Source organism: Cucurbita pepo, chromosome 1 (assembly GCF_057944985.1).
Source record: "Cucurbita pepo subsp. pepo isolate OVF chromosome 1, ASM5794498v1, whole genome shotgun sequence".
Taxonomy (NCBI): Eukaryota; Viridiplantae; Streptophyta; class Magnoliopsida; order Cucurbitales; family Cucurbitaceae; genus Cucurbita; species Cucurbita pepo.
In genome coordinates, this window is record NC_141798.1 from 6,361,343 (window position 1) to 6,386,496 (window position 25,154).

At 38.0% G+C, this 25,154-nt stretch overlaps 5 protein-coding genes across 11 annotated transcripts; 3 read left to right on the forward strand and 2 right to left on the reverse strand.

Moving 5' to 3' along the window:
• The first annotated feature begins 823 nt into the window (after positions 1 to 823).
• On the forward strand, positions 824 to 8,817 carry LOC111809917 (retinoblastoma-related protein). Of its 3 annotated transcripts, XM_087122662.1 has the most exons (20): positions 824 to 1,106; positions 1,451 to 1,559; positions 1,657 to 1,761; positions 1,847 to 1,989; positions 2,089 to 2,185; positions 2,291 to 2,337; positions 2,472 to 2,670; positions 3,199 to 3,265; positions 3,337 to 3,516; positions 3,618 to 3,811; positions 3,899 to 4,778; positions 5,450 to 5,612; positions 5,709 to 5,781; positions 6,021 to 6,197; positions 6,281 to 6,400; positions 6,481 to 6,628; positions 6,731 to 6,843; positions 6,987 to 7,102; positions 7,250 to 7,426; positions 8,679 to 8,817. In XM_087122662.1, the coding sequence occupies exons 2-19, from the start codon at positions 1,461 to 1,463 to the stop codon at positions 7,401 to 7,403; spliced, it is 3,075 nt and encodes a 1,024-aa protein (XP_086978788.1). In that variant the 5' UTR covers positions 824 to 1,106; positions 1,451 to 1,460; the 3' UTR covers positions 7,404 to 7,426; positions 8,679 to 8,817. The 3 variants fall into 3 exon arrangements, with proteins under 3 accessions (XP_086978788.1, XP_023552284.1, XP_023552199.1); XM_023696516.2 differs by lacking the exon at positions 8,679 to 8,817 and having other exon boundaries at positions 1,437 to 1,559; positions 7,250 to 7,631; XM_023696431.2 differs by lacking the exon at positions 8,679 to 8,817 and having other exon boundaries at positions 7,250 to 7,631.
• PRMT3 (protein arginine methyltransferase 3) lies at positions 8,369 to 12,259 on the reverse strand. The gene is made up of 7 exons (XM_023696629.2): positions 11,850 to 12,259; positions 11,180 to 11,713; positions 10,987 to 11,084; positions 10,736 to 10,814; positions 10,389 to 10,649; positions 10,150 to 10,317; positions 8,369 to 9,111 (listed from the first exon to the last, which is right to left on the reverse strand). The coding sequence occupies exons 1-7, from the start codon at positions 12,159 to 12,161 to the stop codon at positions 8,653 to 8,655; spliced, it is 1,911 nt and encodes a 636-aa protein (XP_023552397.2). The 5' UTR covers positions 12,162 to 12,259; the 3' UTR covers positions 8,369 to 8,652.
• A 131-nt stretch (positions 12,260 to 12,390) lies between these two features.
• On the forward strand, positions 12,391 to 14,906 carry LOC111810128 (protein unc-13 homolog). 5 transcript variants are annotated; one of them, XM_087122685.1, is made up of 6 exons: positions 12,391 to 12,583; positions 12,675 to 12,859; positions 12,989 to 13,101; positions 13,260 to 13,435; positions 13,516 to 13,580; positions 14,328 to 14,906. In XM_087122685.1, exons 3-6 carry the CDS (start codon positions 13,094 to 13,096, stop codon positions 14,598 to 14,600), a joined length of 522 nt encoding a protein of 173 aa, XP_086978811.1. In that variant the 5' UTR covers positions 12,391 to 12,583; positions 12,675 to 12,859; positions 12,989 to 13,093; the 3' UTR covers positions 14,601 to 14,906. The 5 variants fall into 5 exon arrangements, with proteins under 5 accessions (XP_086978811.1, XP_023552519.2, XP_023552599.2 ...); XM_023696751.2 differs by having other exon boundaries at positions 12,722 to 12,859; XM_023696831.2 differs by having other exon boundaries at positions 12,742 to 12,859.
• Positions 14,907 to 15,432: 526 nt separating this feature from the next.
• On the forward strand, positions 15,433 to 18,629 carry LOC111810255 (LYR family of Fe/S cluster biogenesis protein). The gene is made up of 2 exons (XM_023696946.2): positions 15,433 to 15,738; positions 18,253 to 18,629. Exons 1-2 carry the CDS (start codon positions 15,526 to 15,528, stop codon positions 18,436 to 18,438), a joined length of 399 nt encoding a protein of 132 aa, XP_023552714.1. The 5' UTR covers positions 15,433 to 15,525; the 3' UTR covers positions 18,439 to 18,629.
• Positions 18,630 to 19,576: 947 nt separating this feature from the next.
• Positions 19,577 to 24,792, reverse strand: LOC111780125 (transcription factor TGA2). Its single transcript, XM_023660422.2, has 11 exons — positions 24,385 to 24,792; positions 24,050 to 24,166; positions 22,675 to 22,732; positions 22,496 to 22,589; positions 22,178 to 22,249; positions 22,033 to 22,092; positions 21,334 to 21,411; positions 21,195 to 21,246; positions 20,746 to 21,017; positions 20,014 to 20,262; positions 19,577 to 19,932 (listed from the first exon to the last, which is right to left on the reverse strand). The coding sequence occupies exons 4-11, from the start codon at positions 22,559 to 22,561 to the stop codon at positions 19,786 to 19,788; spliced, it is 996 nt and encodes a 331-aa protein (XP_023516190.1). The 5' UTR covers positions 22,562 to 22,589; positions 22,675 to 22,732; positions 24,050 to 24,166; positions 24,385 to 24,792; the 3' UTR covers positions 19,577 to 19,785.
• Positions 24,793 to 25,154: the final 362 nt, after the last annotated feature.

The window sequence follows — 25,154 nt, forward strand, 5'->3', positions numbered from 1 at the left end:
TGACAGAGTAAATTATATTAAATAAAAAAATACTTATAAATTTTATACCCAATATAATAATTTGTTAATAGCATTAAATTTTAATTCATTTATAAGTATGTTATAAATAATATGCATTAAATTTATGATATTAATAATTATTCTCAAATAAATATTTATGCGTTTTATTTAGCCATCAATATTAATAATTATTCTCAAATAAATAGGTTTAATAAAATTGTACAAAAAAATTAATTATAAATAACGAGTAAGGTCATCAAATTAAATAATTAATTATATATATATATATTATAGCCCAACAAATACCATGTATGGAAAAAAAAAATTCAACCTCTGTATCACCAAACATAGTCGAATTGCAAATAATATAGTATATTACAGACATATGTTCAATTTCTTCAAATTCAGCCCATTTATATTCTTATTTAATTCTAGACCTATATATATTCAATCAATAAAATAAATTAAATAACAGACCTTTAATGGTACTATAAATAAAATTTGGCAATATAACAAGAAACTATAATTAAATTACAATTGAAATTATTTTAATTGTCATCGATTGAGATAAATTTGGTAATTTAACGTGTAAAAAAAAAACAAAAAAAAAACAAAAAAAGTAATTCCGTCACCTCGCGGTAACGGCGTTTACCCAGTTCTTCATACCCGAGTGCCTCTCAGCCAATCCCGTAACGGTAGGAAATTTTGGCGGTAAAAGAACCTAACGTATTCCACGCGTCGCTCTCACATTGGTTGGGAATGTATGTATGTATGTCGGCATGGTGTCATGACATGTTGTTGTTTTTCCCGCGCGAGACCACTCTAAAGGGTTTCCCTGGAAGAGTGAGAAGGCCGAAAATGTTTAGAGAGAGAAGCGAACGAGGGAAATTCTGAGAGAACAAGCGACAGAGTGAGAAAGATAGGGTTCAGAGTTACGCCCTTCAAGAATCTTCATTTGATTCAGTCTCCACGAAGAAATCAGGCCATTGGTAGGGTTTCTTTACTGGATCTGCAGGTTGGTGGGAGTTCAATTAGAGATCCGAGCGATTTCTTGAAGACTGTGACAAGAAATTTCACTCCGTTTCTTTTTTCTCGTTCTTCTTAAGGTGCGTTTTTATCCCTTCTACCGCCGAATGGCATGGTGCTTCCGGCACTATGAGTTTATCGGTAACTGGTCAATCATTCGATATAAACTCATTTCCATTTTTTTTCGTACGGGCGTTTTGGAGGGAATAGAGGTGATTAGAAGTAATTGGTCGCGGATTCGCTGAGAAAACGAGTATGGAACTTCCCGTTGGTGTAGTATCCCTACTCGTTGGATGAACGTGGGGGAGGGGGGTGGGCGCTAGAAGAATGGTTTTTACTGTAGTCTTCGCATTTTTGAACTGCTGTTATTGGCGCCCAAATTACTAGCTTCGGAACATTTGTTCTTACAGTTCGAATTTCCTAGGGCTGTATTCATGGAAAACGTGGAGGAAACGAAGCCATCAGGTACAAACATTTGCCTTCCTGATGGCGCAACAGACACCGCTGAAGTTCAATTTTCAGAATTTTGTGAGGTGTTTTTTTTCTCCTAATGTCTTCCAATTTTTATTCTTTTGTGAATGCGTCCATTCATTTACATCAACTTCTACTGTAATTCAATGTTGACTGCAGAACGGATTACGTCTGGACGAGAATTGTTGTAATCAAGCGTTGAAGTTATATAGAGAGACCAAGCACCTTTTGGTGGCAAATATATCAGCAATTGGGAGTGGAATTGTATATTTTTTATCATCTTCAAGGTTGATTCTTTCTTCTTTTTGAGAAAATTTCCCTTGAATCTAATCGAGTTCTACTTCAACAGCCCGAAGAAGCCAACCGATTTTGGTCCGCCTTTGTTTTGTATTCCGTGAAGAGGCTGAGAGATAAGAATTCAGAAAGTTCACATCAGGGATCTGAGAACAACAGCTTCACGTTATGCCACATATTGAGAGTTTGCAAGCTGAAGTACGTTATTATTCATACTGTTTTCTATTTTTATTTTAAACTTGTTTTTCTCACTTCTATCTGTATAGACTAATTTTTTTCCCCCTGCTTATCATACAGCATTGTAGAATTTTTTAAAGAGCTTCCTCAGTTTGTTGTTAAAGCTGGTCCAGTATTAAGTAATCTTTATGGTGCAGATTGGGAGAATAGACTAGAGGTACAGTAATCTTAGGCATACATTTTGAGGGCTTATTTATAATGTCATTATGTATTTCTTTGAATTGTCACTTATGGTTTTTCTTGTATATTTTCATTTAAGCAGGCAAAGGAGTTGCAGGCTAACTTCGTTCATTTGAGCCTCTTAAGCAAGTTAGTGTTCTTTTTTCTCTGTGCTTTGTGAGATTTGTTAGAGCCTCTACATTAGTTTTTTTTGGTCATAGCGTCTTTTATTCTTGTTGTTTGTTTGCATTGTGCAAATTTTTATATCACGCCTATTTTTCAAGGTATTATAAGCGTGTCTACCGAGAATTCTTCTCCACCAGTGATGCTAATGTTGAAAAGCAGTCAGCTTTATCCTGTCCTACGGGTTACTTGTCTGATTACCATCGTTTTGGATGGTTGTTATTTTTGGCTCTTCGTGTACATTCTTTCAGTCGTTTTAAGGACTTGGTGACTTGCACTAATGGTTTGGTTTCCATTTTGGTGAGTTTTATTCCTCTATGAATCTATGAATGTAGTAATTAGGGATAATGGAATTGTATAATTAGCATGCGTGGATCAATGTCGTTCTTAAGTTATTTTTTCTGTTGGTCAAACTTGAACACAATAATTAGTGGGCTAAAATATCAGATTTATGTAATCTAATGTTGAATATATGTACAAATGACGAAGGATTAAAATATTTGTAAATCAGAGGGCCTGACATCGATATTAAGGATTAAGCGATATCTCCAATATCTTATATAATAGGAAATTATCGTATATTTATCATAATATGCATATGAATAGTAATAAGCAGATCTGTAACATAGTTTGATAGTTAAAACACTTTAATTATTGATTTAAATGATTTTTCGGTATATCTGCATTTACAAAAATATTTTTCGATATTGATACTATCAATATATCCCTCAATATATTTGTAAAATTGAAATCTTGATATTGATATCGACATTGATATTTAATGCTTGCAAATGACTGTGCCCTTACTAGTATTAAACTCCTGGGCAGGCTATTTTAATTCTTCATATTCCAGTTCGTTTCAGAAACTTCAACATTCTTGACTCGGAACGCTTTGGTAATTTTCTCTCTGTATATATTTTGTCATAGTTTTCTTGTAGTTTCTTACCGTGTTTATATTTTGTCCAGTTAAGAAAGGTGGAAAAGGAGTGGATCTGCTTGGATCACTTTGTAATGTCTATGACACCTCAGAGGATGAACTGAGGGAAATAATGGATAAAGCAAATAGTTTGATAGAAGATATTTTGAAGAAGAAGCCGCGTTCGGCGTCTGAGTGTAATAGTAAAAGCTTGGAGAATATTGACACTGGTCAGCTCCAATGTGCTTCATTTGATGGTTTAGTTGCACTCTATTGATTTTCTGCGCCCTTCATAAAATTTCCTTTTTTCTCCTTTTGCATTTTAATACAGAGGGCTTGATATGCTTTGAAGGATTAATGGAGGAGTCATCTCTTTCATCCAGTTTAGAAATTCTGGAAAAGGACTATGAAGATGCAATTCATAATAAAGGTGAGCTCGATGAGCGGGTATTTGTTAATGATGAGGACAGTTTACTTGGTTCGGGTAGCTTGTCTGCAGGTGCTGTTGCAATGAGTGGCTTCAAGGTATTTTCTCTTGAGTTTGCAAATTTTCCAATACTTTATTTTCTTATGTTCCTATATGGGTTATGATTTTGGTTTTAATCTCTTCAGAGGAAGTTCGACTCAATGTGCTCACCTGCAAGGACAATAACCAGTCCAATGTCACCACTTCGCTCTCCTGGTTCACACGCCAATGGTACTCTTAATAGTGGCAACGCGAAACTTGCTGCCACGCCTGTTAGTACAGCCATGACAACGGCAAAGTGGCTCAGAACGGTTATTTCTCCACTTCCAGCAAAACCTTCAGCGGAGATGGAGCGCTTTTTAGCCTCTTGTGATAGGGATGTAACTAATGATGTCGTTCGCAGGGCACATATAATATTAGAGGCTATATTTCCAAATAGCGCTCTTGGAGAGCGTTGTATAGCTGGAAATTTACAAAGTGCGAACCTCATGGATAACATCTGGGCAGAACAGCGGCGACTAGAAGCATTGAAGTTATATTATAGAGTTTTGGAAGCAATGTGCAGAGCAGAGTCTCAGATGCTGCATGTGACTAATTTGACCTCTTTGCTGACTAATGAGAGGTTCCATAGATGTATGCTGGCTTGTTCTGCCGAATTGGTTTTGGCGACTCATAAAACTGTTACAATGTTGTTTCCTGCTGTATTGGAGCGAACTGGAATAACCGCTTTTGACCTTAGTAAGGTGATAGAAAGTTTTATTAGACATGAAGAGTCGCTTCCTAGAGAGCTGAGGCGACATCTTAATTCTTTGGAAGAACGGCTATTAGAGAGCATGGTATGGGAGAAAGGTTCATCAATGTATAACTCCCTGGTTGTTGCTAAACCTGCCCTTGCTGCAGAAATTAATCGCCTGGGTTTACTAGCCGAACCCATGCCATCTTTGGATGCAATTGCTGTTCAAATTAACTTTTCTGGTATTGGGGTATCAACCATGCCTAGTTTGCAGAAGCATGAGAGTTTGCCAGGTAACGGAATAGAGTTTTCATCTTTGGTTTATATCATTAAAATAGAATTAGTTAGCACCTGAACATGACTGGTAAAATGCAGCATTTGCTAAACATAGTCTAGTTGTCATCTTAGCGCTTACAGAAATAATCAATTTTGTGTTTGTCTTGATAGATTGAAATGTTTGTGTGAGATCTCACCTGGATTGGAAAGGGGAATGAAGCATTCTTTTATAAGGGTGGTTTCGCCTTTTAAAAACCTTGAGGGGAAGTCTGAAAGGGAAAGCCCAAAGAGGATGATATCCGCTAGCGGTGGGTTTGGGCTGACAAATGATATTAGAACCAAACATTGGGTGATGTGCCAGCGAGGATGTCGGGCCCCGTGGGGACGTTGGGTCCTGAAGGGGGTGGATTGTGAAATCCTATGTCGATTTGAGAGGGAAACGAAGCCATTCTTATAAGGGTGTGGAAACCTCTCCCTAGCAAGCGCATTTTGAAAACCTTGAGGGGAAGCCCGAAAGAAAAAATCCGAGGACAATATTTGCTAGTAGTGGGTTTTGGCTTGGGCTTGAGCTGTTACAGTTTGAGTGCCATAGAGTCTATCTGAGTTCAAACGTTTGCATTTAATTTAACAAATATGTTTCTCTTATTTCACTCGACTATGAATATGGATCTTTATGATTATCCTTCAGGTCAAAATGGGCATATAAGGTCACCCAAAAGATTGTGCACAGATTTAAGAAGTGTGCTAGTGGAACGGAATTCTTTTACTTCTCCAGTGAAGGACCGACTCCTGGCTTTCAGTAATATCAAGTCTAAGCTTCTGCCACCTCCTTTACAGTCAGCATTTGCAAGGTATAATCGGGGCATATTTTAAGTGCTACTGCTCAAATGTCACTCTTTTGACTACTCCCTAACTATTATTTCCATGCTTTATCTCTTTATTTTCAGTCCTACTCGGCCTAATCCCGGAGGTGGTGGTGAAACGTGCGCTGAAACTGGAATTAACATATTTTTTAGCAAGGTATAAGAAACATGATTTTCTGACTACCGTGGTATCAAGATAATAAAACATTTGGGACATCCTAATTCGAAGAGTTTATGAACTTACTTGCCTTCTTGAACAATGTGATTGAAGTTTGGGGAGAATGCGTGTGTTACCTGCATTTGTTATTCATTCTTGAAAATATGAGATCGCTATCTATGATTATTATTTTTCAACCATTTTCGTAATAAGTGCTTCGCATGATTTTCAACTCTTAGATCACCAAGTTGGCTGCTGTTAGAGTCAATGGTATGGTGGAAAGGTTGCAGTTATCTCACCAGATCAGGGAGAATGTCTACTGCCTTTTCCAACGGATACTCGGTCAAAAAACATCACTATTATTTAATCGTCACATCGACCAGATCATTCTTTGTTGTTTCTATGGTGTCGCGAAGGTTTGTTCTAAAGAATGTTGAAAGAGATCTCGATGCTTTTTGGTTCATTTTATTTATTTTATCTTAACACAACAATGTTGCAGATATCTCAATTGAGCCTCACGTTTAAGGAAATCATATACAACTACAGGAAGCAACCACAATGCAAACCTCAAATCTTCCGAAATGTGTTTGTTGATTGGTCTTCAGCACGTCGTAATGGGGTACGCTGTTTTTGTATGTTTTATTCTATTTTATTTAAAAAAGAGTTTAATGAATAACTCCTAGAATGCTCTGGATTCAGAGATCAGGACAGGATCACGTGGATATAATTACGTTCTACAATGAAATATTTATCCCTTCAATAAAACCTTTGCTCGTTGAGATTGGCCCAGCTGCATCAACCACGAAAACTGACAGAGTTCCTCAAGTCAACAACAACAACAACAATGGTACACCTGATCATGTTTATTTAACTGTAATGATGGTGTCCTATTTGCAGTTTATTATCGTTTCTTGATATGCCTTTTGGTCTTCTTGTGTCTAATGATTAGCACCGTGCCCGGGATCACCTAAGATATCGCCTTTTCCAAGTCTTCCCGACATGTCTCCGAAGAAAGTATCTTCAGTACATAATGTCTACGTCTCTCCACTAAGATCATCAAAGGTATCTGTGGTGGCATGCCATTGCACACATTTTCTATCTTTGAGACGTTTTATCTGGATATAGTTCTGCGAGATCTTTCATTTAACGTTGCCATGAGTTGTAGCACATGTAATATTTAACCAAATTTTGAAACTTGTGATCAGATGGATGCGTTGATTTCACATAGTTCAAAAAGCTATTACGCTTGCGTTGGAGAGAGCACTCATGCGTTTCAAAGCCCTTCAAAAGACCTTACTGCCATAAACAACCGTTTGAAAAGGTATGCTTCGTTCTATTATGTTAAGTATTCACGTTTGATAATCATTTGATTTTTCGTTTTCTAACAGAAAACTAAAAACAAAATCGTCTAGTTTTTGGAATGGTTGACATCATTATGCTAAGAATTTTGTTTCATTTCTTCACGTAGTACACCACGGAAACTCCGAGGCACACTAAATTTTGACGACGCAGACGTTGGTTTGGTCAGTGATTCCCTGGTGGCGAACAGCCTTTACCCACAAAATGGAAGTTGTGGATCATCCTCAGGTGCACCTATTAAAGCTGAACAACCTGATTCTTAGTTAAAGATTTCCCAAGCCCTCAGGTACATATATCTAAATATGTACATATATATATATATATATCTCTCCTTGCCTCTAAAGTTGTATTACCACGGGGGTATTGTATTGAGCGGTGAGTTATTGTGTAGAATGGCCGCCACCACTCCCCTTGTCTTAGCCACCCATCTGAAATTTGTAGTTGCCTATTATAATTAATTAGTTTTAGTTCAATTTGAGGTTTTGATTTCATTGCAGCTGTGTTTATATGTTACCATTTACAAGTAAATGTGCCAATGATTTAGGTAAGGTATTATGTAACAAGGAGTTCGTGTTGTTTTTTCTCAAGGTGTATATAAATGATTTTAGATGAAGAAGCTTTCGTCCGTTTCATTGTCTCTAAACTTTGAAAGTTCAGAAAATGATATGCTCATTTTGGTCATGGAGCATTTGATTTTGTTGTCTTTTGGTCTGAAATTTTAAAATGACTAATTAGCTCTTGAATTTTTTTTTTTTAAAATAATGAGAAACATTTTGAAAGCAGATATTAGATGAAAAAATAATATAACAAGACGAAAATGACTTTTTTACTTTAGAGACCAAATAAAATAATCTTGAAACTTAATATTATTTAAACAAAAAAGGTTAGAAATATAAATAACCATTGAAGATACTGATTTTCAATACGGACATTGAAATATCGAAAGAGCTCAACCAGAATGTAATACTATCAATTGTGCAGCACTTGTTTTTGCTAAGTCGAGTTAGTCGAGAAAATTTAGACAATGGAAATTAGAAAATCTTCAAAATTATACCATCGACTTCGCTGGCATATGAACACTTATCCCGAACTTTCAATTTCATCTAATTAACATTTGTCTAAGGGTTAGGGTTCATTATACAAAGCAATTGTATAGGCAGATTTAGTGAATTCCTAAAAAGCCAAACTCCTCGTTATGTTGTGAAAATGCAAGAACAATAGAATACAATAATCAAAACAAAACTAATACACCATGATATTATTTGAATCACAGAGCAAATGCTTCTCAAGTTAACTAGCTTAACTCGTTTACATTCTCAATACCTATTAATATAACTTGCATATCAAGAATCAAGAGTCAAAATTGGTTACCTCCATGGATGAATCTTCTGTTACTATCTAGCGACCCATGGAGATAGTACAAGCCCCGAAAGATCATTAAAATCTGGCCACTTTTTAGCCTGAAACTGCTGATTCATGATTCAAGCATCTGTCATTTACGCTTGCATACTCCTATCTTAATGTGAAAAGTTGTACAGGCCAGTCGCGGTTCCGACCATCACCAGCAATCCCAGTAATCTCTAGTGAAATATCAATGCTTCGATGTTCGGGCGCACGGACAATGCTAAGGCGTAAATGAACTTTGACAGCAGGGGAGGCATGGCTACCTACTGGTGCTGATTTGTTGGTGGCAGATTTTCTAGATGTTATAGCAATTGGCTCTGTGAAGGTTAATATGGTTTGAGACCAGTGAGTTTTGGGAGTGTGGGGAGATGTAGACAGAACAGCCGGTGATTCCTTGCAAAATCTGCTTGTGAAACCAGTTTCAAACCATAGGACAACTCCGTGACACCAAGATGCTTCAACTTCAACATTATCTGAGTTGCTTGAAGGATAATGTAAATTTGGTTCCAAGTCCGTACTTGCAGTGAAGTCTACTTCATCAGGATGCATAGTTGCAAGATCGAAAGTCTGTACAATACGGGGGGAAAAAAACGAAGGCATCAACTCCCAAGCAAAATTAGAACAGAAAAGAAAGAAAACAGCAGCCGAGATTAAACCAGTCAAACCATTTTGGTATCCACAAGATATCGAGAGTGTTCAGAATGCACTCCGATCATCCTAAACCATACTGTAACAGCCCAAGGCCACCGCTAACAGATATTGTCTATTTTAGCCCGTTACGTATTGCCTCAGCTTCACGGTTTTAAAACACGTCTACTAGGGAGAGGTTTCCACACCCTTGTAAGGAATTTCTCCTCTCCAACTGATGTGGGATCTCACAATCCACCCCCCTTGGAGGCCCAACGTTCTCACTGGCACACCGCCCAGTGTTTGGCTCTGATACCATTTGTAACAGCCCAAGCCCACTGCCCACCGCTAGCAGATATTGTCCGTTTTGGCCCATTACATATCGTTGTCAGCCTCACGATTTTAAAACGCATCTAGTAGGGAGAGGTTTTCACACCCTTATAAGGAATGCTTTGTTTCCCTCTCCAACCGATATGGGATCTCACACATACATATGATATATCCTTAAAAATGAAGGTACGCACTAATCTAGTAATTGTGGAAACAGCCTAGGACTCGCTGAGCATTTCAAGCATTTGCAGAAGAGATAAGAGACGAAACAAAATCAAACAAACTAGGACAAAAAGTACACGAAACCTACCAACCCAGCACAATGGAACGAAGTTTTATCTATTCAGCGAGGGAGAAATCACTAAGTAATGAAGACCAAGAGTCCGACCCACCAGATGCACAATGCACGATGATACAAGAAATAGCGTTCCTAAATGGGAAAACAGTATTCACAAACAATGTAGTTAACACATTAAAATATTTTTGCCCCAGTATCTATCACGTCCCTTCTCAAGTATTCTTCTTCCTGATCTAGAAGGAAGAACACTCATGATTCTAGGAATCATGAAGAAAATGTTTCACCAAGCTGTAGTAGTTGAGTGCAATGCGTTGACAATTAATAAAAAAATTTGTTTGGGTATTACTTACATGGAGAATTGCAGTACTAGTTACCAAATCATTAGCATCCACAATGTCGACGATGGGAGCTTTGGCAGCATCCTTTACAAGTTCCTTCCCAACACAAGACATGCTGAAACCATACACATTTTCCCAAAATGGAAGACTAGTTCCACCAGCTCCAAATCCTGCAACAAGCTGAAAAGTAGATAGAGAAATTACTATGTGAACTATAATTTCAAAATTAGACCTTGATAGTGCAGACTTACAATTGTGGCAGTATCTGGTAAGATTGCACCTCCAGGCTTCAACCAACGATCCCTCGCAAAGAGCACTGAATTGAGCATTGACTCATACAGCAAGCAATACCCCATCCATTCACTCACTAATACGTCAACACTGTGAGGCTGAATCTCTATGTTCTTATCAAGTTCTTCTACCATACCATGAACCACTTCTATAGTCCCACTTGACACGCCGCAATCTCCAGTCTGTTTCCCGTTCCGCCAGAGGCCATTGTCTTTAGCAATCTGTAACCATGTCCCAGCAAATGAGCTACTGTAAAACAAATCATCAGAGAAATAAAGAAACTAAATGACTGAAGTTGATTCACTACTTGGGTGGCCACTGTAGCCATCTTTTCACTCGCTTCAACCGCAAGAACTCTCGATGCACCCGCTTTTGCAGCAAAGAGACTAGAAAGAAAGAGGAACAGATTAAGAGACATAAAAATTGTACTTAGATAACCAAACTTAGCTGAAAAATTGTTATTATAATGGTAATGTTGAGATTTTTAGAAACGAGTATCGATTTCGAAAGCTCAAATGAGAAATTGCAGCCAACTGCACCAGTTTATTTCCAGCTCACCTAAGTATGCCTGTTCCACAGCCTACATCCATCACAGCTGCATTGTGGAAGAGAGATGGATTTTGCAAAATAGCATGCATATAGGCTTCCGTTCTGACCTGCATAAACGGTAATGTCGATGATATATCACTTCAAAATGAAATATCAGTTTATGATGTTAAATTCAAAAGCAAACTGGGAGGTAATACAGCACCTTGTCGCTTAACATCTCTCTGTGTATGCCAAAAGAGCTATATGAATCAAAGTAATTTACATTTGCATTCTTGATATCCATTCTATCAACATTTCGTCTGGCTATTTTTAATCGATCGTCTTTCAGTCCCAAGATTTCTGTGGTTTTCACAGTATTCTCAATCTCAGCCTCTAAGTTGCTTGGAGCATTCAAATAACCATGTAAAGATGAACAACAATCTTCCATTCCATTTTCTTTGTTCTGGTTTGGATGAAATGGAAGATTTTCTCTACTCATTTCATCACGATTGCAATTACCTCCCTCGGTACCCGCACTCCTCTGAAGATCATTGTTAATGAGTGAAATTTCATCATCCTCTTCGTCTTCTGCAAAACTGTACAGGAGCGGATCGTCTTGCCTGAAGGGATTTAGATATTTATCATCATCCCACAAAGCCTTTACGTCACTGAGATTTAGTGTTTTGTGTAAATGGTTCTGTAAATCCTGGTTTGATTGACACAAGAAACCACAGCTCCAACATCTGTTTTCTGCTACCTGATCATAACCAGAAATCGTAAATAACACGCTAACACCTTTTCAGCAGCTAACAAGATTTGTAAGCTAAGACTTCCGAATCAAATCATCATGAATTTGTAACAAAAAGAAAAAAAAAAAAAAATACTTGGCTTACCTGAGATCGTATGTAGTTGATAACTTTGAACGAACCATAAAAGTCTAAACCCAGAGTCCTCCTGATGCCATGAAAATCGAAGTAGTGAACCAAGTTGCAGTGATTGAACAGCGCATCGCAGTCATTATACTTCGAGTTGCAGAAAAGACACAGAAAATTCGAATCAAATGCTTCTTCGCTTCCTTCCTCGTCTGCATTCCAATCATCCCAGCCGTCTTCTCCATCTTCTTGCTCGTCGTCGTCGTCTTCCTCTCTCTCAAATTTCTCCGTGATGCATATTTCTTCGTCGAGATCATTGGGAAATCGATCCATGGTGTCTGTCGAGAAAATAAACAGAGTAGGAAATGCCGGCGATGCTTAAACCCTATGAAGTACAGTCCCCAGGGTTTTGCCTTTCATGTCGTACGGACGATATTAAAGTTAATTAAAAAAAAATATTTATCTCATTTATTTGGTAATTAAAAAATCGTATTTAATGAATTTTTCAATTAATTAAATTATAATGTTTTCGAGCTAAAATGTGAAAAGAAAAGAAAAAAAGAATAAAAGGCGAAGGAAGAGTTTGACTAATATAACGTTTACATCTTTCAATGATCGAGAGGATTAGATGAAACTCCGATTTCTTAGCTCAGGCGGCCATTTTTCCCGATTCAAGCTTCCATAGATAGCCAGACTGGTAGTCTCATCGCCATTGATTCGACGATCATTTTCTTCGACCAGGCAGCTGTGCGAAGGTATTAATGGAAGTTGTATTTCTACTGTCTCTCAAGCTTCCGATGGAATTTCTTTCAGTTTTCTTGTTTCTGAAGCTTCTACTTCTGCCAGTTCCAGAATTTGATACGAACTGAATCGAACGGAGTGTTTAATTGCAGATTGCTACTTCGATTTGCAGGATCCGGTGGCTTATGGTCAACTAGCAGTCACCGTCGGAGCAGCTCGTGCCACCGCTGGGCAGCTTGGACTGGGAGGGGGTGGACTCTGCTCAGATCACTCATTTGTGGTGAATCGAGGTATGGTTAGGGTTCCAGGACTGAACTTAATTTTACAACAGATTAAATGCACAGGAAAAGTCGTTGATCTTGAAACTATTACGTTTAACGTGCGTTTGCAAAGCTCTAATTCATGAATTCGATTTCCAGTTGGCTTTGCTATCAGAAAAATTTGTAGCTCTTAGAGATGGAACGGATTGACATAGTCTGAAATTGAGGGATTTCAGTATTAGTATCATCTAGCTTCGCTTCACCATGGACGAGTAAGTAATCTCCCGAATGTCTAATGGCTATTCTCTTAATGGAAGCTAGTGAAATAGAATGGCTATCATTTTAGTGTTATTAGTGTTGTTTGCCTGTTTGCACTTCCATTTCGGTTGTTTTGGTTTTGGATGAACCACGTAGTGTTCATTCCATATAGGGAAAACGCCATCGAGGATTTGCAACGCTGCAGGCGGGACAGACAAATACTTCTTGATTTTGTACTGGCTAGTGGCTTGATTAAGAAGGTTGTAATGCCTCCTGGGGCAGTCACACTCGATGACTTGGATCTAGACCAAATTAGTGTGGATTATGTTCTTAACTGTGCTAGAAAAGGTGATTTTCAGTGTTCATAACGATATTGTTTAGTTTCGTTTATTTAAAAAACATTCTTATGTTATTATCTGTCGAAATAGGTGGAATTCTTGACCTATCCGAAGCCATAAGAGATCACCATGGCTTTACAGGGTTCCCTCAGATGGTAAGTTTGATTCACATGCAATTCTCTCAGTACGAAATAAGGTGATTTAATCATGTCACAAAGATTTCATGGTAGATGACAAGATCCATATATTGTTTTAATCATGTCACAAAGGTTTTATGGTAGATGACAAGATCCATATATGTTGTTTAGATTTAAGGAGGCTTTATTGTATTTTTTTTTTTAAGTTTTAGAGAATTATTTTTAAGATTACAAGTTATATTCAGTTTTAAAGGCTATGAAAGTTGCAATAACCTTTTTTCAAGGCTATAAATAGTCATTCATGTTGTTTTAATAGATGATGTTGTTTTAATAGATGATTTTGGACGTTAGGATGAAAGTTGCATATTATGCTTCTTAAGCCATAAGCCTGTTCTTCTTAAGCCATAAGCATGTTCTTTTTGCATTTCTTATGTTTAGACTTGCATGCTAAGTCATTCAAGTAATCTTGATCAAGCTATCATGTAGATTGATTCAAATCACTAGTTTAAAAATTAGTTTTCTTTACTCTTGATCTTGATCATCAAGATAATCTGTTCCAAAATTTTTCCTCGGGTTGATTTCTTGTCGTTTTTTGGGTTGGTATGAATCCTTGTCGTTTTTGGGGTTGGATTGATTCCTTATTATTTTTGGGGTTGTTGAATAATTTAAATGTAAAGATCTCGTTCTTGAACAAGATTTTTAGATCAAATTCTAGGATGAGTGTTAATAAACTATTGCTAATTTATAAGTTATCTTGATATCCAGAATAATTCAGGTTCTGGGGATGAATTTTTTGTTACGGATTTAGATTCTTCCGGGCCACCTCCAAAAAGGGCACCACCACCTATTTCTGCTTCCACACCTCCTCCTGTCTATACAGCTCCGGCAGTAGTTGCACCAACACCTATCCCCACACCGTCGCTAACCAAAACGAATGTATCTAGATCAGGGTCTTTGGAGTCCTCACAAGCTCGGGGACTGATTGGGTATGGCATTGAGGGTGCTGGGGGACGGCCTTTTGGTCGTCAGGAAGATTGAAAATGTAGCTACCGGCCCCGGTAACCGACCGAAGCTGGCTCGTGTTACTGCTGAATGTGATGAAATGTAATACTCGAGTTACAAACTTCTTTTGAGATTAGATTTAATATGCGTTTGGAAGAACGGTCAGACATTTCCATCCATTTCGAAAGGTCATGAGCTCTTTTTAGTTGCAATTTGCACGAGAATGGACCATAAAACTTGAAGTAAACTTATGTTTGCTTAGATATGTCAATGCTCTTCTTGTTAAATGTCATTAGTTCAATGACAATGATTCAAATACTTTATATATATATACTTTTTTTAGATGTTTAATTTAATTTTATTAGATATAATTATTTAAAATATCTCTAAATTTTACCATTAAAAAATTACTAATATACTTTCAAAAGTTTTAATATTATTTTTTTTATGAATGTTTCAAAATTAGAAAAAAAAAATTCAGATAAATTTAAATCGCTATAGTTTTTTATATTTTAAAATACTTTAAACTTTTAAATGATTAAAGTGAAGCATTAAGTATAATTTTAAATAATTTTAGATCTTATTATCATTTTATTTCATTTAGTTGGTTGAAATTTTTATTTCAAATATGAATTTAATAATAATTATTATTATTATCGTTATTATATATATATATATATATATATATATATATATATATATATATATATATATATATATATATATTACGAATTAAAATTGTTTTAAATGCTTTTAACTAGACTTTTTAATTTTAATAATTAGTTTTAACAAATTAATTTTAATCCATAAAACAAATGTAATTTTTATGGTTTAAATCCCATCAAATTGCTCTTATATATAAACCAGGCGCGTGGGAGGCTGCGAGGAGTAGCGCGAACAGCAATAGCCGAACGAGTTCACTCATTGAGTTGGCGAAGGCAGAGAGAAGAACTCAGAAAAAATGGCGTTCACAGTTCGAGGTCTGAAGGTTCCGCCCAACTCCGCCAGTCTGGAAGAAGCCCGGAATCGAGTCTTCGACTTCTTCAGATCAGCATGTCGATCCTTGCCTGCAATCATGGACATCTATAACTTAGACGATGTCACTACTATTTCTCAGATCCGCTCTACCATCGCCTCCGAGATCCGCAAGAATTCCCACGTTACGGACCCTAAGGTCTCTCTTTCCTGCAATTTACTGTATTTTTTTCTTAATTTTTGTCAATTTATATATGATTTGGGAGCGTCTTCGGGAGTTTTGTTGAATCCTTCATTTCCTTAGTGGTGTGGATAAACTCTGGGGACTTCTTGTCTTCGTGTCTATTAGAGACGTCTGAGAAAGGATTTCTGAAGCTATCTTTTCCATCAATTAGAAACGAAAGCTTTATAGAAATAGAAAAACGAATAAAGGAGTTTAGAGGGTTTATCTTTCTCGTTCTTGTCGTCGTTGTAAATCTATCATTCTGGAGAGTTATTTTTGCCGAGTCAAATAGATATTGGTGTTCTGGCAGTCTTGCATTTGCAACGCAACCAGATGATTTCTCCCTCCTAAAGATTGGGCACATTAGATAGGGTTGAAAATGTAGATGAGTTGGGGGGCTATTCCTTCTAATTCTGGGATATTGTTTCACGGTGTATGAGCTCTTTCAGTGCATTTGATGGTAGGATTCTTTGGACAAACAATCAATTGTTGACTTTTTGGGAGAATTTTTCTCAAAGGAGTTCATTGAAGATAGGCGTGCAAATACAAGTTTGAAAGAATATAGGCCTAGAACTCATTTAATTGCTTCTTTCTGCTGCTGCAATCTTAAAAAAATGATCTCTTTTTTGGAGTCTTCGGTTAGAAAGAAACAAGAGAGTTGAATCTTTATTTTTTGGTCAATCAACTCCAGCTCTAATTGAGGTGCCTCTTTTTAAGTCCCTTGTGTATTGTCTCTGCTATATGTTCCATTTATCAATGCATTCTGTTATGATGCAAAAGTTTCATGATATTACCATAATCTTAAATTTTTTTGGTATGTGAGAGTATCTGATGAATCGATAGATATGCTGTCTCTAAAAAAATTATTATTAACAGCCTAAGGGCAAGGGAGAAGAGAGAACCCCCTTCCACAAACAACTAAAGGAAAGCTCTTGAATTGATTTGGACCATGGTTAGCTATAGTTACAAAAGAAATTGCATGTACCTTTAATTACTAGATATAATTCATGCCTGTGCCATATTATCCATTTACTATTGTTTCATCTTTTCATCGGGTGCCGCCAATTTGTTTCCTCAAACCTTGGTACTCCATTGGTTTATTGTCTTTCTTATGGTTACTATCTATTTATGGTGGAACCTATTGTTTGGTGATCTACAGTTGCTGCCAGTTGAATGTTACTTGTAAATTTGTCATTTTTGTGCTATCATCTATGTGATGGAGACATTCTCTGTGTTCATTGCTTTAGAGGTGAGTTCAAATTATTTTATAAAGACAAAACGCCCGAAAAGAATGCGATTAGCAGTTTGACTCTTGACAATTGACCAATTTCCCTTGGATTTTTTGCTGGGGCATCTTGATTTCCAAATGAAGCGTAGATGATTTTGAACATCAGAGGTTTCTAGAATATTGCACCCCGTTTGCTTACTACCACCTCTAGTAATTAAAGGTACAAGCATGTTTATTTGACAAACCCAAGGAATTAGTTTTAATATTGTGTTTCTTCTGTAAATCATTCCTTTGGTATTAACTACTACACATCTCGATGGCCGATCCAAACAACTTAAACCTTTTAGATACTTTGCTTCCATGGGAAATTTAATCAACTTTGTTGGATTTTTTTTCTTTTTTTCCTCCGTTTTTCGGGGAAATCACTGGCTTTAGGCGATCCATGGCGGATCACCAAGTGACCGTGAGGGAAAAAAAAAGGAACTCCTCCAGTCGCTTCGCAACGGCAGAGTCTCATTTATGGCATAGTGTGGGGTCTAAATCTTTCAGAACTACAAGTTGTAGTTTATGTGTAGAAATCTCGCTGTGTGTGGTAAATTAAGTGTAACATGTTACAGAAGCCGCTTGGTAGTAGGGTCTTTCTAGGACTGTTATTAAGAAACTGCTGGTGAAGGTTAGAAACTTAGACGAATATTTTTTTTAGCGGAGGTGCTCCACTTATGGTGACGGGCAGGGTAGGTTTAGCCTCCTTTCAGCCAGTGGTCTGACAATGTGAGCACTTCTGCATATCTGTGTGTGTGTAACAATTCGAAATGCCTCGACTTTTTTAAAACAAGTTCGAGTCAAATAGTAATGATTCAAAACACCTATTTTTACACCATTTTGGAAACCCATTGACTCAATCTTATGGATATGTAAAATACAGGATTTTCAATCCTAGCAGGAAAGGGAGGGGAACGGATACTCAATTTAAATTGAGTAAACAGAATTTCATACTCGATCTCATAGATACATGTAGAAGTGTGTGTGAGTGAGAGAGAGGGAGAGAGAGATAGTGGCTTCGATCAATTGATATCTGTTGTACACCTCATGCCCCGAGTAAGAAGCTTGCGGTGCACTTCGAAAATAATTTGCATTCGGGGAATGGAGGTTGTAGGTGAAGATTATTTTAATTTCATAAGATTCTGTTCTTTACACTGTCTTGGAGTTGGACTGCGAATGTGAAGATTATTTTTACAGTTTCTGACTTTTCAAGTTTACAGGTGATTGACATGCTTCTTTTCAAGGGCATGGAAGAGCTCGGTAACATTACCGAACATGCAAAGCAACGGCATCACATCATCGGTCAGTATGTGGTTGGTCGCGAAGGACTCGTGCAAGATGTGGGTTCCAAGGATCAGGGCATATCCAATTTTCTCAAAAACTTCTACAAGAGTAACTACTTTTGAACTTCATCCTTCCTTGAATGTGAAACATCCATAGTTTTTATTTGTGATCTTGAGAAATAATGAAGAAACTATGTGTTCTCTGGACAATGAACACTCCTATTTGATCGTTTTGTTGGATTGAATTGTTGGTATATTATGACCGCTGTAGCTTTTACAGAAGCAAAGCAATCCAAGATCTTTGGTTCTATTTACACCGTTTTTAATTATTAAGCCCAGATGGTTGTCTACTCTAGCTTTAGTTCCAGTTGTCTTCGTTTTATCATTGGCATGTTTATAAGTTCTAATCATTATATCAAGATCACAAATTACGTTAGCAATTATCTTAATTGTGGGGTGAAGTGTGCACAAAAACCATTTAGACTGTTCTCAATCTATCTCATCTTTGATATATTTTTAGTTTTTGAAGTTCCAAAGTGTTCAATAATGATTTTTTAAGTGCTTAAAAAGGTACTTAGCAAGTAAGCTTATAATGTTCAGAGAAGTGACTGACAATAAGATTGTTACATCACTGACAATAAGATTGTTACATCCAGTTAAAAAAAAGCGAGATTTTGGGACTCAATTTTGAGATGAAGCATGTTTTAGTCTATTGTTTTTTTTAGTTTATGCAAAATTTCTCGAGATCCTATCAATTGAGAATTCTTTAAGATAACAGCAACTAGGTGTAAGAAAACCAAAACAACTAGATGTAAGAAAACTGAAAACCGAAACAACTAGATGTAAGATGACTGAAAGCTGTGAAGATATTTTTAAAAGGGTCAAGGTTCTGAACATCTGTTCTCTTGATCAGCCCACTCAAAAAAAGCACAAAAAGAAAGTACGACATTTGAATGTTCTATGCTCCTAGTGAGTATAAGATATAAGATGAACATCTGTTCTCTTGATCAGCCCACTCAAAAAAAGCACAAAAAGAAAGTACGACATTTGAATGTTCTATGCTCCTAGTGAGTATAAGATATAAGATGCTTTTCCATTGCTTTATTGATGCTTTTGTTTTATTTCATCATCTTTAGGAATTTTTGGCATAAGAAACAATTGGCTTTCGAATTAGACTCATAACTCAAGAGTTGAGAAGCCTAAGTTCATGTTTGAGCATGAGTTTACAAGGCACAGGTTTATGTCTTGACCATTATGAATCTACAAATCAAATACATAAAGGTTGCATATATCTAGGAATAGAATTGTTTTGTATCCAAAAAAATGGACTTGCCGTAAACAACATACAGATATATACAGAGTGTAGCCTCTCTAGATCATCACAAGACTGATACCATATAATCTGACACACACATAAAAATTGAAAACTAAAGCGTTGTCAATATAATTGAGGAGAAAGCAATAAGCTATTCACTCTTTTGGGCGAGCAAGCCACAGTGAACTAAGGGCTCGTAGTCTGGAGAAGTAATCATGAATGCCAAGAAGTGCACGAGCCGACTGACGAGTTGTCAATATCCGATGCATTTGTTGCAGTGTTTGTTGCCGTAGATTGTCAGCCTACAATTCCAAAGGGAGAAAAGGAAGCAATAATGAAAATTTGATCATCGTATGCATCTAAGAACACATCATGAAAGATACCTGGCGAATAAACCCCTCAAGAGTCCCAAATTTGCCCATGGCTGTGGCCATTTGACCCATATAGTTTGCCACATTGCCAGATGTGTTCGAGGAGCCAAGAGATCCGCTAGACAACGTCTCGGCCAACGACTGTTGCAATGCTTCCATGCCTTGTGATAATGCATCTTCAGTCTGTTGTGAAGACTGCTGCAAGTTGGATATGCCCATGAACTGCTGTTCTGTGAGGGGCTCTAATTGATTGACAAGAAGCTGCAACGGAATTCCAATCTTTTAGTAATGCTTAAAACTCAGAGCTTTACTTCTCACTCGTATTAACATCAAAACATCAGTTAAAGCAGCCCAAGCCCACTGCTAGTAGATATTGTCCACTTTGGCCCATTACGTATTGCTGTCAGCCTCACGGTTTTAAAACGCATCTACTACGGAGAGGTTTCAACACTCTTATAAGAAATGTTTCATTCTCCTCTCCAACTGATGTGGGATCCTCACAATCCACCCCTCTTGAGGGCCAACGTCCTCGCTGGCACGCTGCTCGGTGTCTGACTTTGATATCATTTGTAACATCTCAAGCCCACCGCTAGGAGATACTGTCCGCTTTTGCCCGTTACGTATCGTCATCAACCTCACAGTTTTTAAATGCGTCTACTAAGGAGAGGTTTCCACATTCTTATAAGGAATGCTTCGTTCTTCTCTCCAACCGATATGGGATCTAGAGACAATAAATGAGCACACCTTTAGGAGCTCCGATGAACGGAAACCACCAAGCCACAAAAAACATCTTTCAGCAGGAGTTTTCCACATGCCAGACAATAAATGGAAAACATCAGCCTTTGCAGCGATGCCCTTGAGCCGAAAAACCTCATCGTAATGAGCCAAGACGCCATCGACAATCATTCGGAGTTCAGTATCACTTGCATGAGAGTTTACTGCTGCTCTTAGTTCATTGATCTGCTTGTTTTGTTCTTCCAACCAACGGGCATATTCCACATCAAATGCCATGGCCCCTGCAAATGTGTAGCAGCTAATGCTATGCAACTTCAAACTGAAAAGATAGCTAAAACAAAACACTTACTGCCAAAAAGTAACATAATCAGGATAAACGAGATCGAGTTATAATAACAATCGTGCCAGATTACGACGTCTCGTGAAAGTAATATCGTGATTCAAAATAATTCAAATACCATTTCCAGTAATCGAATGGGCCTGATCTCCTGAGCTTGATATGAACACTCCCTAAAAAGGAGGACACAATTTATAAGAAATTTGAAGAGATTCAAACTTGAGTGATAGAGAACAACAGAGAAACACAATGCAGGCAACCTGCTGCCGTGCTCGCTGAAGCTCCTGCTCTAGTTGTGTCAACTTCAAACGACTGCTCTCTAGCTGTTGGACATATGCCTACATACAGACAAGATGGAAGAACAAGTTGGATTTAATGATCTTCTAACATAATGACTATGCTTTAAGTTTTCATTTAATAGAGAGTATAGGACAATATGGTAGTGGCACCAACACTGAAAGCCTCTAATCATGGATAAGATTAAGATGAATGGGATGTTCTTTATAAGGTGGAAACCTCTTCCTAGCAAATGCATTTTAAAAAACCTTGAGGGAAAATCGGAAAGGGAAAGTCCAAAGAGGACAATATCTACTAGCGGTGGGCTTGGGCTGTTACAGATGGTATCAGAGCTAGACACCGCGCTGCTGAGCACCAAAGGGGTGGACACCAAGCACGCTGGGCCCCGAAGGGAGGTGGACTGTGAGATCCCACGTCGGGTTGGAGAGGGGAAGGAAGCATGCTTTATAAGGGTGTGGAAACCTCTCCCTAGCAAACGCGTTTTAAAAACTTTGAGGGAAGTACGAAAAGAAAAGTCCAAAGAGAACAATATCTGCTAGTAGTGGGCTTAGGCGGTTACTGTATTTTCTTAATTTAAAGCTTCTATTTCTAAACTAAATAACAGCAACGACAGCAATGTGCCAGAGTCGGAATAGAAACAGAAGGAGAAATATAAGGCCTACTTTTTTTCGCAATCGGCTTTTTCGGGCAGCTTCACGATTCTGCGCGAGCCTACGTAGAGTCTGAGAAGAGAAAAATATAATGATCCATTTTTATCACACAAGGTCATCACAGCAAAGATTAAATAACTAATGTACTGAGTACAACCTTCTGATCGGACTTATCTTTCGTTCTATCACTCGAATCAGAAGCCACCGTGTTCCACTGAACCATATCGAGCTGTAAATGTGGAAGAAAAAGATCAAATGTATATGTGTATATGTCCAAACCCACCGCTAGCAGATATTGTCCTCTTTAGGCTTTCCCTCAAGGTTTTTAAAACACGTCTGCTAGGGAGAGGTTTCCACACTCTTATAAAGAATGTTTCGTTCTCCTCTCCAACCGATATGAGATCTCAGAGTAATGATCATGTAAATACAAAGATGGACAAGATAGCACGTAATTTGAATATGAAAGACATATTACCCTCTGGTTTTTGTCATCTGTGTCGACGTCTGTAGAGATATCAGTCCTTGGACTGACATCAGTCATGGCATATACTTTGAGGTTGTCCTTAATACTGCAAGATAAGGAAACCAAGGGCATCATGGGACGTGTTGTGGCAGTATAAGAGGACACAAAACCAGCAATCAAATAGAACTCACCTTACTGAAGGTTACAAGTAACTGTTTGCCTTCTTAATAGGGGTTTTAAGCACAGTTTCTGCATCAGGAGTACAACATATTACTACCCAATAAAAGAGGATATGCATAAACGTGCGTGCGTGTGTTTTTCTCTTACTCGAATTTACACTCGGTTCCGTTTAGCAAACATAAACTAAAGCTATAAACACCATTTTTCTTCTTATATACAATTCGTTTTCGTGATGTCCCATATTGGTTGGGGAGGAGAACGAAACACCCTTTATAAGAGTGTGAAAATTTCTTCTTAGCAGACGCGTTTTAAAAACTTTGAGGGGAAACCCGAAAGGGAAAGCCTGAAGAGGACAATTTTTGCTAGCGGTGGGCTTGGGCCATCACAGTTTTATTTGAGTTAAACGAATTTTATAAGGTCGCGGTCAACGAAACCTACGTAGTTGGAAGAAAAACGCCATTTGACCGAGTGAAGAAGCTAAGAACAGAAAAGTAGAAACTATCAGTTGTTGTTAGAGGTGAGTTGGAAATGTAATCAAGCAGTCCTTTTTCTTTAATGGTGTGAATAGAAAACTGTGGCCACTGCTAGATCCAAGGACTAATATGGCATGACGGTAAGGTTTCGACGAAGAATATGCTTCAAAGCAATGATAAGTCGTCGTTGCATCACTATTCTTGTAACAGCTCAAGCCCACAACTAGCAGATATTATCCTCTTTGGGTTTTCCCTTTCGGGCTTCCCCTGGTTTTTAAAACGCGTCTATTAGGGAGAGGTTTCCACACCCTTATAAGCAATGTTTCGTTCTCCTCTCCAACCGATGTGTGATCTCACAATCCACCCCCCTTGGGGGCCCAACGTCCTCGCTGGCACACCGCCCGTTGTCTAGCTCTGATACCATTTGTAATAGCTCAAACCTACCGCTAGCAGATATTGTCTCTTTGGGCTTTTCCTTTCGGGCTTCTCATGAAGGTTTTTAAAACGCGTCTATTAGAGAGAGATTTCAGCACTCTTATAAGCAATGTTTCGTTCTCTTTTCCAACCGATGTGGGATCTTACAATCGACCCCCTTAAGGGCCCAGTGTCTGGCTTTGACACCATTTGTAACAGCCCTTTCCATTAACGGGATTAGCCATGTTTGACCAGAACTTGCAATTAAGTACCAGGAACTGACACTTCGACGAGTTATTTCCTATCGAAAAACTCGAACCCAACTAGCAATTGAACCAATCATTGTGTTTGAATGCAGCAAGTAAACAAGCAAACAGCAGCTCAGAAATTGATTCTCATGTTCTGAGTATTACAGGAACGACAGGACAAGTAGCTAGAGAGTTACAAGTTAACACAAGTTGGAGCAGCCATATGAGCAAACATAAGGGAAGGAACTCACAGTTAGCTACAAATGGATATCTCTGAAGCAAAACCTGGCATCCCGCTTGCCACTTTCTTCTCATGTCTTCCTCAACTCGCCTGGTCCACTCGCCCAACAACCGTCATGAAGAACAGTCTAAGACATCAAAATCAAAAGAACCCAGAAATTTAGCTAATCAACTAAAAGTAAGCATAGCAACCGATGATGCCAGGAAAAAAACAGCAAGAAGCCTCGAAGAGAAGATATAATCAAGTATGAGCCATATCGAATAGCATAGATCAAATAGATCAAATTCAGTAAAGATCCTAATCAAGTCAAAATGGGACACAAAGATAAACAGAAACCAACAATACCCAGATGTCAAGATCGCCCAAAACAAGTCAAAATGGCATATCAGGACGTATTTGACCCCAAATAAGCGAGACCCAGATGGCTAAATGGAGGAAATTGGAAGATTTGGAAGGCCCCCCGTCCCCAAAATCAAGAACATGGAAGCGCTTGCTTACAGATGGGGCTCTGTTAAAAGGAAAGTAAAGGCAGTAAAAGGTTTGACGAGGAAGATGGTGGGGGGATTTGAGAGGGCGCTCGTGTATTACTTGGATTCAAGTGTGGGAAAGGTGAGGGGGAGAGGGACGTTTGAGGTGTGTGCCAATCTCAAGAGGACGTTCTTTTTGCGTGGCAATCTTCAGCTTTCCAATGCCCAATTATTACCCGTTGCCCTTTTTTCTAATTCTGTATGGGTTTGAAATGGTTACTTTTGTGGGTGTTGTTCTTTGGTAGCTTCAGCGCAGGCAGTGATCCACTTTTAGGCATGGGATTGAATTTGAAATAATACACCATTTCCAGTAGCTTCATGGTTTGACCGATCCTTTGACGACTCATTTGGGAAGCACCAAAAAATCTCTACTTTTGGGGAATAATGAGAGAGATGAACACGTTCTAAATAATTCGACAGCGGTTCACTCTCCAATTATTTAGAATCGAGCCATAACTTAAGAGTTCAATAAAAAAAACACTATTGCACTCTTGAGCTAAGTCTATATTTCTCGACTTCTTACGAGCGTTGTTTTGCTAGTAATCTCATGGGTTAGCTATATGGCGATGATTTCGAGTTACACAATGT